Here is a 17,500-nt window from a genome sequence, read left to right on the forward strand (position 1 = left end):
GTTACAAGTAAAAGTCCAGTATTCAATATACTTGAGTAGAAGTACAAAAGTATTGGCATCAAAATATACTTAAAGTACCAAAAGTAAAAGCGATGCGACGCATTGTGAGCTTGTAGATCGGCTATTTTCAATTAGTCTATGTATAAAATAGGGCTGATGTGGTTAATGTATGTTTTATAGTAAAATAATGTCTGCAAAGTAACTAGTAACTAAAGTGTCCAAATAATTGTAGTGGAGTAAAAGTACAATATTTGCCTCTGAGATGTAGTGGAGTAGAAGTAAAAGTATTAGAAATTGGAAATACTCCAGTAAAGTAAAAAATACCTCAAAATTGTACTTAAGCACAGTACTTGAGTAAATGTACTTAGTTACTTTACACCACTGCTAGCAGCCCCTAGAGGCCATGCTGCTCCTGTACACCCAACTGGGCCAAAGTGGTTTGAACTGAAGTGACTGATGTAGCCAAAGCCCGCTCTATCGTTCAAGGGGCTTAAATGAAAAAGAAGTTGACATTATGGCCTAAAGCTGGCGCTAGAGGAAAGGTCATGGGATCGCTAAATTTTCCGGGGAGCGTGAGGTTTCATGTCAGTCCACCCAACATTACAATTTGAGACATCTTGTGTGCAAGTAGAACATTTGCCCCAAAGGTGGAGCCATAGAGGAACGTCCTTGGGTTCATCCTCTGGGCCCAAGAGTTCAAAATGTTTCATGCATTTAAGTGAGAGGATCAGATTTGGATTTTAGGTGTTAAAGGGCAAGAACACAGATTTCGGTTGTGTAGTTACCTTGCCATGATGTAACTCCAAAGGTGGGCAAGAAATCTAAAATAATTGCTCCATTGATTAGAAATTGATTATTAAAAATGAGCTCCTCATTGACTTACATTGTACAGTGAAACAGCTCTCAAAATCCCCCTTTTAGCCCGTTAACAATCACAAACAAAGTTGATTCAGACAATATAGAACATCACCAACCCAAACTGTTTGTTTTTTAAATAAAAATTTAAACTTTCTGTTGATTTTGCTGATTGAAGATGATCCACGGATCCAGCCCGGGTTTTCTTCTTAATAAAAATAGCAAAATCAAGAGGAAGTGGACATTTGTATCGACAGCGACGATATCAATTGCAATTTACAATTCAGGCATTTAGCAGACACTCTTATCAGATCGACTTACAAGTGTTAATGCAAAATCATTGCAATACCTGGCTTAACTTGACGAAAGTGTCTGACTGAAATAATATATTGGATGTTATCTTATCTCACTACGACCACAGACAGCATCTGATGTATTTAAAAAAAGATGTGGCCCCATCCATCTCCTTAACCCATTAAGGCCGGGAACGCATCTGTGTGTAATTCTTGGATTTCTTTGGCTATTCAAAAATAGCAGATATAACAGCTCATACGAGCTTGTAGATCTGCAATTATTTTGAAAAATCGTGAAAATGTGTGCATATATACGAATATATATATATTTATACATTTTTCAAAGCGAACATTCTGAACTCAAATCTTTGCTTCTGGGGGATTCTACACATGTCTTCTAAATCCTAACAGTTAAAAAATATATATATATGTATTTGTCCACGGACCCCCAGAAGCAAATATTTGAGTAAAAACTGTATATATATTCAAAGAAGTTTCACGATTTTTCGAAAATAGCAGATCTACAAGCTCGTAGCGCAGCACTCGGTGCCGCGCTATGAGCTTGTACATCTGCTATTTTTGAATAGCCAAATAAATAAATAAAATGACACAGATGCGTTCCCGGTCGGTCTTAATGGATTAATTGATGGCTGCTTGCTGATTTAGCAGCTACATGATGGGGCTTTTTGTTCTACAGTAGAGGCTGGCCCATCAATCTGAGGACAGACAGCCTGCTTCAGACTATTGATTTCACTGAGACGGAGGTGTTTCCCTGAAGCCCAATCTGCCTGAAAGGCCTAGAAAAGCTTTCTTTTTATAGCAGCCTAATCCATTTTTGTAACCGCAACTGTACACTACTCTCTCTCTGTGTGTGTGTGTGTGTGTGTGTGTGTGTGTGTGTGTGTGTGTGTGTGTGTGTGTGTGTGTGCGTGTGCGTGTGCGTGTGCGTGTGCGTGTGCGTGTGCGTGTGTGCGTGTGTGCGTGTGTGCGTGCGTGCGTGCGTGCGTGCGTGCGTGCGTGCGTGCGTGCGTGCGTGCGTGCGTGCGTGCGTGCGTGCGTGCGTGTGTGCGTGCGTGCGTGTGTTACTTGTGAGAGCCATATGACCCCACAAGTATAGTAGATTTTGACAAATAGATATTGTGAGGACACTTTTCCTGGTCCTAACAAGAAAAGAAATGGCTGTTTCAAAATGTTACATTTAGGCTTGATTTATACTTAGTTGTGGGACACAACTAAGTGTTGTCTTGCACCCAAAATAGCCGATCCACTAGCTCACAACGTGTTGCAGCGCGCAATTAAACTCAGTTCCCTTCCCCTCCATCAGGCGCCCCGGCTGTCATGGGGGAGGCGGTATAGCGACCAGGATGTTTTTGTGAGGTTATTAACTACCCTAGGAGACACGGGGAGAACATGCAAACTCCACACAGAGTAGGCCCTTTCGCCAACCCCACCTAGGGTATGGGCGCTGATGATTAAAAAGCGCTTCTGACTAAACTTCCTAACTCCATTGAATGCTCAAACTGTGGGTCAAACCACCTAACTCCAACTTTTGGAGTTGTTTTTTCCATCATTGATTAGAATGACGAAGTCAGACGGAAAAGAGAACATATCTCCACATTAATGGTCAAAAACCTCCTTACTCCACTTGAGCTGTATTTGGGTAAAGTGATGATCATATAAGGACACGTTCAAGTATCTGACAATGTATAAAGTCACCATACCAACTTTGATGAGGCAGTGATGCTGAGTTGTTCTAAAAACATGTTTTTCTTTTTCATTTCCTGAAAAGTTTAAATTTTGGACATAGCTGCAGAGATTTTGTATTAATACGCTACCATACAGATTTAGACAAAATAACAATGTAATCACTAAACAAAGTTACAACCAGGGTAAATCACACTGAGAGCTTTCCATCTATTCCATCTCAAGTGGGCCCTGCTTCACACTCTTCACACAGCGACACACATTGGCACTGGTGGCCAGTGGTGTAAAAGTACATTTACTCAAGTACAGTACTTAAGTACAATTTTGAGGTATTTTTACTTTATTCCACTACAATTATTTCAAAACTTTAGTTACTACAGTAGTTACTTTGTAGATTTTGATTATTATTACAAAACATGCAGTAACCACATCCCTGTATACATTTCGGCCATTTGAAAATAGCCAATCTACAAGCTCACAATGAACAGCATTGTCAGCTTGTAGATTTTCAAAAGATTTGTATACATTTGAAAACGTGTGACATTCTGCATAATGAGTACTTTCTACTTTCTTTCTATTTTGATACTTTGACTTTTGTACTTTTAGTAAGTAAATGAAGAATTCCGGACTTTTACTTGTATTTCTACATTGCACCATTGATACTTTTACTTAAAAGAGTAGTTCACCTAAAAATGACTTATTTTCTATCAGTTACACATCCCATGAACCATTGAATTCATGAAGATTTTTAGTTTTTGTCGCATTCCTGAGCCAATAGTTAGATGACTGGCGGTCTCTCCTGAAGGAGACTCAAAGAGTCCCCTTTGAGTCTCCTACCGGATACATTAGCATCTTTCCGCCGGTATTATTGGTTTAGGAATGCGACAAAAAACAAAAAATCTCCATGAATTCAATGCTTCATGCGGTGTGTAATTGATAGAAAATAAGTATTTTTGGGGGGGAACTACTCCTTTAAGTAAAACGATGGAGTATCTTTTCCACCACTGCTGGTGGCTGCCCAGTACAACCACAATCCACTGAGCAGCCCCACTGGAGCAGTAGCAGGGGGTTCAGACCGGTGCCTTGCTCTCACTCACACTCGAGGACCTGTCCGTGAGTGTTATTGTATTTCTTGTGGCTACTGTACCGAGGTCGTCCTTAGCCTTTGGCTGCAGACAACCTCGCATAAACACACTGATGCTCCCACGAGAGCTCTCCAACAGTATTTAGTTCAGTGTAAACACAGTGTTTATATTACTGCACGCTGACCTTTACTGTTGGCAACGCCAAGTGCTTCCCAGACGTGGCCGCCGTGCGCAACAACGTGCCCTTGCTGTCGGGCAGAAACCTGGTGTCTCCATATTTCAACTTTTAATGTTTTTTTGGCATTTTTTTTAATACCCTACTTCATCATAAAAGAGTGTTGCACAAGACTATAGTGAAAATAGCAGATCTACGAGCTCACAGTGCGTCGCAAATAGCATTCGTTTCCGGTTGCTTTTCGGGACCGGACGTTCCAAGATGGTGGATTTGAATTCGCCAAAAAAGTGGCTTCAAAACGGGCCTTTAGAGACCGATGGATCACGTGACGGCTCCCTTCGTCCATACATATATATATATATATTTTACAGTTTATGCAACGCATTCAATCATGACGTGCTGTGAGCTGGTAGATCTGCAATTTTGTTGGCCATTTCTTATTTAACATTTTGAAAGTGAAAGTGTGTCTGTGGGTTTTATAAATATTGAATGAATGAGAAGTATTAACAAGAGCTTGTGACTAAGTAATAATAACTACATTGGATCCATTGGAACACAGGTACTTTTTTCCCATTTCCTGAAAAGTAACAGTTTTAGACAAATACAAGGCTTACACCCGTCAGCGGCGATGTGCAATTTCCTTGTATCCTGACTAAATGAATGATTGATGATGAATGTTATAATGGATCAATGTCAACGTACATGAAATAGAGCAAGCAGTGTTGCCAAGTCTGCTTATTTTAAGCGACTTTAGGCTTGTTTCACTGGAAAGTCGCTTATTAAACATTGGAAGTTACGGGTTGTGGTTTTTGTCCGTCCGTTTGAATGTCTATGTACAGCTAATCTCTGGCAACGTTGGCCCGATCGACGTGAAACTGTGCACTCACACTCTCAGCACCTCTGCCCCAAATCTTTCACATTGGCCTGTTATAGCGCCACCAGGAGGCAGAATTTTGCACAAAAATAAATATTACTCCTACAGATTTTGTCCAAACATCACGCAAATCTGTACACATTATCTCTATAGTCATGTGATCAAGACGGATTTGTCCCACTTGCAGGAGTGGCCCGTTTTGCACAAAATGACTCAAATCATGAACGCAGCGTCCAATTGCCATGAAAAATTGCACGCACATTCCCACTATAGGCCATGGATGAAATGTCACCGTACATTTTTTAAATCGGCCTCATGGTGGCGCTATTACAGTTTTTTTGACGCCATTACGATTTTTACTCCTTACTCCTACAGAATTTGTCACGCCAATCTGTACACATTATAGTCACGTGATCAAGACGGATCTGTCCGATTTCTCATATTCCATCCTGATTGGCTTAAGATTGTTTGCAGGAGTGGCCCGTTTTGAACAAAATGCCTCAAATCATGAACGCAGCGTCCGATTGCTGTGAAACATTGTTGGCCCACAATAAGCTACCTGCCCTGGCAGAGACATTTTTGTTGTTTGTTTCTAAAGTGTAGTTGCTTATTTGGGCTTGCTTCAGTTTAATCGCAACTCTATATACATTGACAAGTCAGATCAGAAATGTACTGTGGTCATTTAAGGCTTTAAAAACAAAAAGTAAAATGTTCAAATCAATGCGATGTTTTACTGGTAGCCAGTGCAGTTGGGCCAGAACCGGGGTAACGTGCTCTCGTTTCCTAGTTCCGGTCAAGATTCTGGCAACTGAATTTTGGACCATCTGTAGACGAGAGAGATGGACTGAGTGAGCCCATGGTATAGACCTCGTTGCTTGTTTCTTCCGCAACATCTGGCAACACTGAGGAGGCAGCATTACAAATGCTGACTTATCGACCCATAATGTAATAATAATAACTCTAAACCATTATAAGTAGCTTGATAGTTGATGTGAAACAGAAGACATTCAGGGTGACAACCTTTCAACTGCCAGACACGCCACCCTCCTCTACCCAGTAGTGGAAAGTAAATAAGTGTATTTACTCAAATACTGTACTGTATGTACACATTTGAGGTACTTTTACTGTACCTTGAGTATGTCCACACTTTAACACTTCTTCTCCACTACAACTCAGAGGCAAATATCATATCGTCTCTGTCGGGTGGAAACCTCATAGTATGTCCAAAACATACATTAACCGCTTAAGCCCCGTTTTATACTTTGGCTATATCTACAAGCTCACATTGCAACGCTTTCTGAGCTTCCAGATCTGCTATTTCCGATAAAGTTTGAACATTTTAGAGCAATTTGAGTTATTTTACTTTCGTGCTTTAAGTATATTTAACGTCAAGTCAAATTTTTACTACAGGACGTTTTACCTGTAACAGAATATTTGTATATTGTGGTATTGCTATTTTTACTTAAGTAAAACAACAAAGAGTACTTCTTCCACCATTGCCTCACCCCCTCCAGTGTTGAAGTGGAGTAGAGACTCTTGGGACGAGTCTCGGGGGCTCTGGAGAGGTCTATTAAGAGCATGGGTGTGAGTGGGGATCTCAAAGTGTGTCTGCTACACATTCATTCGTTTAAAAAAAAAAAAAACTCCCGTCGTCATAGTGACACTGACGAATCCAAGTGGAAACAGTTCGGTCTGTTGTCGCGGCAACCAGATAGCTATGATCTCACAACATAGTTGGGCGTCGAGATTTTTTCCATGAGCTTTTAGACTGAGAGCTTATGCTTAATCTATGGATAATCGTACGGTACGGACCTCATTTATACCTCCTTAAGCAGCTTTTGTTTAATTACAAGGACCCCCACCGCCAGTTTGATATGCATCAGACCTTTTCAGGCTGTGACCCCCCCCCAAAAGAATCATATTTGAACTGGGGACCCCCCCACCCTGACAAGTTGTAGGAGTTTGAAATTGGAATTGTAGGAGTTGAGGCATTACATTTAGTTTGACTCAGCTCCACAGATATATATTGTCTATAGTATGTGTTGGTGACTTTTGATGCAGTAATGGTCTTTTTTTTCTTTTTGAGGTATTAAAAAGGTCTTAAAAGTCCTTAAATTGTCTCTTTGAGCTGGGGACCCCGCCAAAACCATGTGGGGACCCCCGTGGGGGTTCCGACCCACAGGTTTAGAACCACTGCTCTATAGCAAGTATTACTATCAGCATATAAAGCTATTCAATACTCATTTTAACCTCACTGCACCTGTAACACTGAGGATTTTGCTGTGTGGACAAAATGAAATAAAACAGAAAGGTCAAAAGAATGTGATGAGTGAACAGTGAGCGATGTTGCAGCATAATCCAAGTCAACCTTGAGGAAAAAGGTTGTCCTAAATCTGCCTCCAAACCGTACGGAAGCAGTAGAGTGGAAGAATAGCAGGGATTAGCCGGCTCTGAATATAACATTTGAACATAAATCAATTGACTTTCCACACAGTGAGTTACTGGATAAAGCCCGTTCTGTAATCTTCTCTCTTCTATAAGGAGCTTTCCGTCAACACATTAATGCTGCCCTATGACTGGCCCATAATACTCTCTAACTCAGTGGTTCTCAACCATGTGGCCCGGGGCCCACTGGTGGGCCGCGAGGGTATTGCAAGTGGGCCTCCAAATAATTGCCAAAACACAAAGATTTTAAAAGTAGCAATACCACAAAATCAGAAAATACTAAATACTAAAAAAAGAAATTTTGCCAAAATCTTTCGGAATTAGCCGATCTACAAGCTCACAATGTGTCGCACCATGACGTGTTGTGAGCTTGTAAATCAGGTATTTTCAAAAAGACAACGTTTTTTTGTAATCAAAATCTCTAGTGGAGTAAACAGTACAATATCTTTCTCTGAGATGTAGTGGAGTAGAAATATAACAATATAGAAATAATGGACCTCACAGTACCTCAAATGTGTACTTAAATAAATCATTGCTGACAGGAGCTGCAGAGTATTGCTAAAGATTTCTTTAACTTTTTATGAAACACAGGAATGTACTCTCCCGGACTTTCCTCCTTTAAATCAATGTTATGTCACTTTTCTGTAATAATATCTTGGTAGCTTTCATCAAGTTCAACAAGCATGGCTTTGAAGTCCTTTTAAGTGCTTGTATAAATGCAACAGTGGATAAGCGTAGCAGCATTATGTTCCTTCTTCAAAATGATATGCTGATTTAGCGTTTACTTGTATTGGAAGGAATATGCATAGCTAACAGTAATAGATAATGAGATGGAATGTTATTTTAGGTTCATGGATTGTCTCGTCTGATAATATTTCACATTTATGGGCAGAAATATCCTCATCTAACCACATGAATATTACTACCATCCCTATTTTGGGGTGAACATTCGTCAAAAAAAAATAGCTAATCGACAAGCTCACAACGAGTTGCGTTGCGATGCATTGTGAGCTTGTTGATTATGTTCGGCAAAAATAGCTGAGGGAAAACATGAGGGGGCCTATTATAGACCCCTGGGGGACTCCGATCCCAGGGTTTAAATGGCTAACTTAACTCCGTTTCAAGATATTTATATTGTTTTGTGCCAGGGACCCCCAGAAGAGAAGATCTGTGTTAAAAAATGCAAACATTTTCAAACACTTTCAAGATTTTTTTTTTTAAATAGCAGATGTACAAGCTTGTATAGCTGCTATTTTTGAACATTTTTTAAACCATTTAGCTGGGGACCCCCTGGAACCCCCTCAAGGACCCCTGGAATCCAACCACACACTGTCCATCCATGTGGGCATCCATTCCATTGGTCTCTGCAAAAACAACCTTTATCCACCGTTTAACTCTCAGTTAAAGGAGAGATCCGGACATTTTAAGTGTTATCTTTGATGTGTCGCTTATCACTCACCATCCTTGAAAGGGACGTTGAGTTATTTCAGAGAGTCCCGTGTCTCTCCCAGAACCTGGCAACTCGGTGTTGCCAGGGAGAGAAATAAGCAAACAGCGTTAGCTCGTTCGGCATTAGCATTAGCTTCTCAGGAACTTTCAGTGCATGTTTGAGTATCATGAGACTCTACAATGAGTAGTAGTAGAGAAAAAAATAACTTTGCATCGGTTATAATAGACGAATTTCACTTAGGCACGCGCTCCCATTATGCCAACGGAGGGGGTCGAAAAAATGACGACACGGGACTATCTGAAATAACTCAACGTCCCTTTCAAGGATGGTGAGTGATAAGCGACACATCAAAGATAACACTTAAAATGTCCGGATTTCTCCTTTAAATGAGCACTGAGAATTCTACTGTGTAAGACAAAAAGATGCTGCCATTTCTGTACTTAAACAGCTTGTGCCTTACAAACATGTTTACAGTTATTGGTCAAGAGATGGGACACTTTGGGTGTAGACCTCCAAATAACTATGATCTAAATCCCAAAACTCAAGTCTCCCTTTCACTGTCCAGGCTGTAAACACTATACAGTATAGTAGTATATAGGCTATACCGATAACATCTGGAGAAACAGCTGGTCATGGACATGAGAACTGATGGGATTAAGATAGTCCGGCTGAACGGCGATGCTAATTTTAAACAAACGTTCCACTTTAAGTTCCATTTAAAAAAGAAATACAACAAAAGCTTGACACACACACACACACACACACACACACACACACACACACACACACACACACACACACACACACACACACACACACACACACACACACACACACACACACACACACACACACACACCAATGTCAGGGACTTACGTTCCCAGCACTTCTTTGAAGTCATAATGTTCTTTGATGTCCGATGTCTTCTTCTTCCATGTGATTCCGTCCTCTCCGAGGGGCATTCTACAACGATGATCCAATCCGCCACGCCAGTACTGCAGCCCAGCCACACAAAAACACATAATAGTAAGAACAGGGTCAGGGCACTTAAATCTGATTTGAAAAGTAGCTCACAACGCGTCACCATGCAACGGGCTGAGGGTAGGGTTGGGATCTGGAACCAGAGGAACTGAATCCGGAATCGGTTACAATTTACATTTTACAATTTAGGCATTTAGCAGACGCTCTTAATCCAGAGCGATTTACAGTATAAGCAGGTAAATACGAAGTAATACATCAAATGCATGGAAATAGTCGTCTAGGATCATGGGTAAACCAAGAACCTATCATCAGTCTAAACTGTATAATATTAAAAAATAAATAATCTGTACATTATTAACTATACACACTATAGGATGCCAGGTCTACAGATGAGCCTGGCTAGTCTACATAACATGCTATCTAAGTTACATTCTAGCCTTTGCATAAGCCTGCAAGGTCGTCAGGGCTACGGCAAGTGCTACGGCAAGTGCTACGGCAAGTGCTAAGGCAAGTGCTGCGGAGTCTGAAGAGGTGAGCCTTCAGATTACGGCAGAAGAGATTGGGAGTGAGTCTGCAGTTCTAACTGCAATGGGGAGTTCGTTCCACAGTTTGGGAGCCAGAAGGGAGAAGAGTCTGGTGGACATGTGGAGCGTTGTCCCGGATGTTTACCGTTACATCACATTTGAAACCCTTTCCCGGAACTGGTTTTATCACACTGTCAGAGCTGGTATGTGGACTTCATGTCTGCAATACAATTACAAGACCGGTGGTTCTCAAATTTGGAGTTTGTGGATACAAGTGTGTGTGTGTGTGTGTGTGTGTGTGTGTGTGTGTGTGTGTGTGTGTGTGTGTGTGTGTGTGTGTGTGTGTGTGTGTGTGTGTGCATATGCGTGTGTTATGTCCATGCACAAAAACAAAAACAGTCAAACCGGGACAATCCCGGCCAAACCGGGTCACCGCAACCCTAGGATCGCTATCCTGCAGTGAACAGTCGCCAAACATGGCCGATCCACAAACTCGCCATAAATAGACAGTCTCTCCTGTGCGGGAAGGGACGCTATAAGCCAAACATCTTAACCGCTAGCCTAAAGGGGAATTCCCCCCTTGGCTGGGGAAGATATTAGGCTTTTGTCACCATGGAAGAGGCTCTGCGCCACTCTGCTACACCAAGCTCGCTAGAGATGGCTGATCAGCTCGCCGAAAATAGACGATGTTCAAGCTTACAACGCGACAGCACCTTTACACCAAAAGAGATCTGGTGTAAAGGGAAACACTAGCGGACCTAGTATAGAGCCCTGAGGGACCCCGGTCAATTAAGTGTTTAAAGGGTTTAAGAGGTTAAAATTAGATTTTTGTCCAAAAGCCATAACTACAGCACATGCAATATTGGACAACAATGGAAAAAATGCATAAGAATGTCGGGTCAGGGACAGGGTAATGTTGGATTTTGGCAGCCGTTAATGACACCACAAACAGGAAAGCTTTGTATCTTAATGGAGTTGTCAATGAAAGCCTCGCGTTAATTGGACCGCTGAACATTGACAAAATACTTAAAGGGCTTAGGAAAGAAAAAAATCCCCCATTAGCAGCATTGTTACATGCTGCGTTGTAATCAGAGGTGTAGTGTGTGTGCGTGTGCGTGTGCGTGTGTATTTGCGTGTTTGTGTTTGTGTGTGGTGGGTGGGGGGTATGGAGGGTGCCCTCATTTTTAGTTAGTTTGAAATGTGGTTGTAGTTGCGGTGATGAAGGAAAAAATTATATCAAATATCCGATACAGAGTAGAATACGGACTGTTTTGCCCGTGTGTGCCTGGTCTGTAGGTCCACAGCAGGGTCACACATTGTACCCCCCCCCCCTCCCAGATTCGGCAATAAAAGACCACTTGTCTGCAATTTTCAACTGGATCTAGACAAGTCTTCTAGCTTGCCAAAATGAATTAGCCCCCCCCCATTGTTTTTCTGTAAATATACTTTTACTTCTCCTAGTATTGATGATTTCTTATGTAGTATTCTGTCTTTAAATGTCTTGACGAATTGAATACATAGGACCACAATTGAAACAAGTCCTCATGGTTTTTTGTGTTATCCTTTTAACATTATTGTAGTATAACATCATTTTCCAATGGTCCCAGCAGTTCCGTTCACTGGGGAAATGCGGAAGTGCCGTTCTCACTCCCAACTACTCGTTACAGGTTCATGCAAAAAAAAACAACACTTCAAACAAGGCAGACACCCGGTCAGAAGCGGAATTGAGCCCCCGTCAGGCACCCCCGAGCGAGCCTTTAGGTGAGCCAGCGGGAGTGGCAGTGCCAAGCGGTGCAAAACTCCACTTCTGCCGACTCAGCGCTGTTTGAGTTGCATACCAATTGGCAGAGAATCGTTAATCATCCGTCCTCCGCATCGACGTGCAAAGAAGACATGACCCGTCCCGTGCACGTCTAACAGGTGCCGCATGGTCGACGCAGCGGGTGCGACGGGCCTATAGGTTGATGCATCGTTAGGGCTGAGATCCTTAAGGTTTTCACGATTCAGGTCCCTTAACGACTCCTTCTCAACGGTCCGATTCCTTACCGGTTCCCTTTAACGATTCCTATCTGATCCCCTATGGTCAGAGGGGCCGCCAAATCTTTGTGTGGTAGGAACTTTTTTGCTTTTTCTTTTTTACCACTTGAACCCTAGCATCCCTATTCTGAGGAGAACTTTACCCAAAAATAGTCGATCTAAAAGCTCACAACGATGCGCTGCGTTGCGAGCTTGTAGATCGACTATTTTCAGCAAAGAGGTTTGGTGTGAGGGGGAAAAGAGCAGACCAAGTACAGAGTGAAAGGTCAAGTTTACTAAGTATTGAGGGTTTAAGTGCAGGTTTAAACATACACTGATGATGGCAGTGCTGTCAAACAAGTCTATGAAGCTGTCTATGAAATCTATGAAAAAGTCTAATCTGCAACATAATTTTATACAACATGTGGTGGGGGTCCCTGCTTCATCTCTCTCTCTCAGCTAAGGGGTCCTTTGGTCTGAAAAACGTTGAAGATCCCTGCTTATATACTGTAGGGGGTTCCAAATGGACCCTTACAGGTCTGTAACTCTGAGAGTTATGGTGGTCCTTGAGGTTACACATTTTGAGAACCACTATGGCAGACGTGAAGTCTACATAAATAAAGCGGTTCCGGAAACTGTTCCAAACGTGATGGAACCGATTCCGGTTCCTCAATGTTGGATCTGGTTCCTCCGGTTCTCCGGTTCCCAACCCTATGCATCGTATACCTTAACCCATTAAGACCTGGAACGCATCTGTGTCATTTTTTTATTTGAGCTAAAAAATGCATTATTTTACACTTTGGCTATTCAAAAATAGCAGATCTACAAGCTCATAGCGTGGCACTGAGTGCCGCGCTACGAGCTTGTAGATCTGCTATTTTTGAAAAATCTTGAAAATGTGTGCAAATCTTTGAATATGTATATTATTTTAAAGCAAACGTTTTTAACTCAAATCATTGCTTCTGGGGGTGCCTGGAACAACACATTTTCAGATGGGGTCTACTATACATATAATTTGACATGAAAAGGTTTGTGCACCACTTCAGAATACTGTTGGGATTTTTAGAAGACATTTGTAGAATCGGCTTCAGGTCTTAATGGGTAAGCTCCTTTCATACTCACATCACACAACGATGTCGCTTCATGCCGAAAAGATCAGCTACTCTCGACAAGCGACACAATCATGCGGCGCATCAAAGGCTGACAGCTACTTAAAGGAGCACTTCACCCATTTCCAACCTCATCTTCATATAATCGGGTCGTCACTAATGCGTATAAGGGTGGCACCATTTCCGCCGACTCACTCTGCGTCTCATTGGTGGGCTGTGGACAGTTCAGAAACCCGCCTACCAGTGACATCGTTGATGGGGATTCCACGGTAAAAGAAACTACAGACTTTCTCTTCCTGGAAAGTTAGAAGCAATTGTTCTAACATGAATAGAACTGCCTACTGATAATGTCACTGGTATAGGCAGGTTTCTGAACTGTCCACAGCCCTTCTATGAGACACACAGTGAGTAGAAAGAAATGGTACCATCTTGTAATGAGCATTAGAGAGGACCAAATATATGAAGGTAGATTATATCAGAAAAAGTACTAAATTTAAAAGTAAAGTAAAAGTCCGGAATTCAAAATTGACTTGAGTAAAACTACAAAAGTATTGGTATCAAAATGTACTTAAAATACCAAAGTAAAAGTATGCAGAATGTCCCATTTCACAAGTTTTCAAATGTAAAAAAATAGCAGATCTACAAGCTCACAATGCGGCGCATCGCGACGCATTGTGAGCTTGTAGATCGTCTATTTTCAAATGGCCCGAAATGTATACTGTATAGGGCTGAAGTGGCTAATGTATGTTTTGTAATAATAATCGAAATCTACAAGGTAACTAAAGTTTTCAAATAATTGTAGTGGAGTAAAAGCACAATATTTGCATCTGAGATGTAGTGGAGTAGAGGTAAAAGTATTGAAAATTTGAAATACTCAAGTAAAGCAAAAATTGTACTTAAACAGTACAGCACATGTACTTAGTAATTTTCCACCACTGCTAGATTGAACCATGGGTACTCGTCCAGTACCCATGGGTACCCCAAAATTAGACTGATATTTAATCTAGTTAAGATTCTCCTGGTATAGCAATAGATCTCGTATCACCGCTTCATTCAATTGAGGAGACCCATTAACCACTTAAACCCCAGAATCCATATTGTGGGGACAGCTCTTGCTGAAAATAGCCAATCGACAAGCTTGAACGCTTGTCGATCGGCTATTTTCAGAGAAAGCTTTCCCCACAATAACAGAACACTGAAAAGACACTATAGCGCCCCGAGGGACTCCGCTCAACCATATGGGGGTTTAAGTGGTTGAGCTGACTGATGGGACTGATACATAAACCCTTCAGCCATCACATCATTGATGTCCATAACAATGATGTGCTCATAGCTCTTCTTTTGATTTTGAAACCATTTAATGAGCTGGATATAAGAAAGACCAAGGTTCACAATTCATTAAAGGGATAGTTCACCCCCAAAATGACTTTTTCCCTATCGATTAGTCACCCCATGGAGACTTGAATTCATGGATATTGTTTTGTTTTTGTCGCATTCCTAAGCCAATAATTTGATGACCGGCAGCGGTTCCGGTAGGAGACACATAGTCTCCTTTGTGTCTCCTACCGGTCCGCTGGTCATCAAGTTTTTTTTGGGGTGAATTATCCCTTTAAAGCAGGTCCTTGACCAGTGGTTCTCAAACATTTTCGTGTCAAGGACACAAGGGTCTCAGGGGAATTCTTTTTTGGCAGATTACCTGATTTCAGATCAACACTGGGTGCATCTCAATCCAATGCCTGATCCACATGTGACACGAGACACATGTTATGCCCAAGAGAAGATTTGTCATCATCTGTCAAGATTTGTTTTGAAAATAACCGATCTACAAACTCAAAACGCAGCGCATCGTAAAATCGAGCTTTGGATTTATTAAGCCGTTCCTCCTTTTGCTGGGGACCCCCTCAAGGACCCTTGGGGGTCCCCCAGGCCCAGACCCCACTTTGAGAACCATGCACTGTTTCAAAGCATGCCTGAAACAACTTTTCAGCTGCTACAATAGAAAAGTCAACTTTCTCACTAGCCTCCCAGTGGGTAGGCTAGTGGTGGAGAGACTAAAGAGTAAAGACACACAAAATATGCACATTACTGTACATTACATAGAATGTGTGACAATTGAATAAGCAATTCAGGCATAGCAAATGGCCTATGGGCTATAAGGACATAATACATGAGTAAGACCAGTCTGGGGACCTATGAGCATATCAACAAAAGCAATGGACAGGGCCATACCTGGTGAATTCCTTTAAATGTTTCCTAAATCATTATGGTGAAATATTGCCCCCCCCCTAATATATATATATATATATATATATATATATATATATATATATATATATATATATATATATATATATATATATATATATATATATATATATATATATATATATATGTGTGTGTGTGTGTGTGTGTGTGTGTGTGTGTGTGTGTGTGTGTGTGTGTGTGTGTGTGTGTGTACATACAATGCATTCAGTTGGTTTACATATTTACAATAATCATAATATCAATCATAATAATTGTCCAAGTACCGTAAAAAAAAAAAAGGGATAGGAGAAGCATTAAGCTTAAAATACATCCTGTATATCCCAATGATATAGCATCATTAAAGCAAAGGAATTGAGCTGAGCATTATTCCCATTGCATTCTTAACCACTTAAACCCCAGCATCCCTATTAATTGTGGGGAAAGCTTTCGCTGAAAATAGCAGATCGACAAGCTCACAATGCTGTGATCGTCTATTTTCAGCGAAAGCTTTCCCCACAATAACAGAAAACAGAAAAGACACTAGTATTGAGCCCTGAGGGACTCCGGTTACCCATATAAAATAATAAAATAATAAAATAATAAAATAATAAAATAATAAAATAATAAAATGATACAATGATACAATGATACAATGATAAAATGATAAAATAATAAAATAATAAAATAATAAAATAATAAAATAATAAAATAATATAATAAATAAAAGCGTATAAAATGCTATATCTAAAAAAAAAAGACTCTCCTCTTTGATGGTAAAACGTTAGACTAGGATGAAATGCCTGTCGTGGACCGATATAAGCATGCTGCGGCGGTCAAGGGTAAAATCCAGCATCTCTCTGTGAAATCAGGTGGATGCAGACAGACATGCGACACAGAAACCGTTAGAAACCGTTAGATTTTAGAGAAAGATCATAGGGGGGGGGGCAACCAGCATGTCCGTTATCATCTATTTGATCAGATGCTTAAATAAATCAACATACCTCAACGCGATGTGAAAGATGCGTGTTCTCTCTCTCGCTCTCTCTCTCTCGTGGTGTGATGTGATGCTCGCTCTGCCTGTGATGCGCACTGGATCCTCATGAGTTCTTTTGACGTCAAGAAACAAGCCTCATCATTTATACTCCCTGGTGCGACGGTGTCGCTAAGTAACTAAGTACATTTACTAAGTACATTTACAAGTAAATAAGTATATTTACTCAAGTACTGTAGCCTACTTAGGTACAATTTGGAGGTGCTTTTTTACTTTACTGAAGTATTTCCAATATTATATGCGTTTACTTCTAGGCCTACTCCACTACACCTCAGAGGCAAATATTGTACTTTTACTCCACTACAATTATTTGGAAACTTTAGTTAGGCTACTAGTTACTTTGTAGATTTTGACTTATTATTACAAAACATATATTAACCACTTTTGAAAATAGCAGATCTACAAGCTCACAATGCGTTGCATGTGAAGCATTGTGAGCTTGTAGATCTGCTATTTTCAAAATATTTCTGGACATTTTATACATTTGAAAACGTGTGAAATGGGACATTCTGCATAATGAGTACTTTCTACTTTTGGTACTTTAAGTAGGCCTACATTTTGATACCAATACTTTTGTACTTTTGCTCAAATACTATATTGCAGTATTGATACTTTTACTTAACATCATCCACATGAATCTAGAGAATATATAGCCTACATGAAAATGTTTGTCACGGTTACATATTATTAATTA

The 17,500-nt window shown here is 40.8% G+C and overlaps 1 protein-coding gene across 1 annotated transcript in view; it reads right to left on the minus strand.

Moving 5' to 3' along the window:
• camk1a (calcium/calmodulin-dependent protein kinase Ia) overlaps nucleotides 1–9,843 on the minus strand; it is a gene marked incomplete at both ends in the record, with an annotated part of 31,967 nt that extends 22,124 nt beyond the window's left edge. Inside the window, one exon of the mRNA XM_080423257.1 lies at nucleotides 9,758–9,843. Coding sequence (XP_080279383.1) covers nucleotides 9,758–9,843 — 86 coding nt within the window. The remainder of the gene's footprint in view (nucleotides 1–9,757) is intronic.
• Nucleotides 9,844–17,500: the final 7,657 nt, after the last annotated feature.

This window comes from Gymnoscopelus braueri (assembly GCF_963280865.1).
Source record: "Gymnoscopelus braueri genome assembly, chromosome: 3".
Classification (NCBI taxonomy): Eukaryota; Metazoa; Chordata; class Actinopteri; order Myctophiformes; family Myctophidae; genus Gymnoscopelus; species Gymnoscopelus braueri.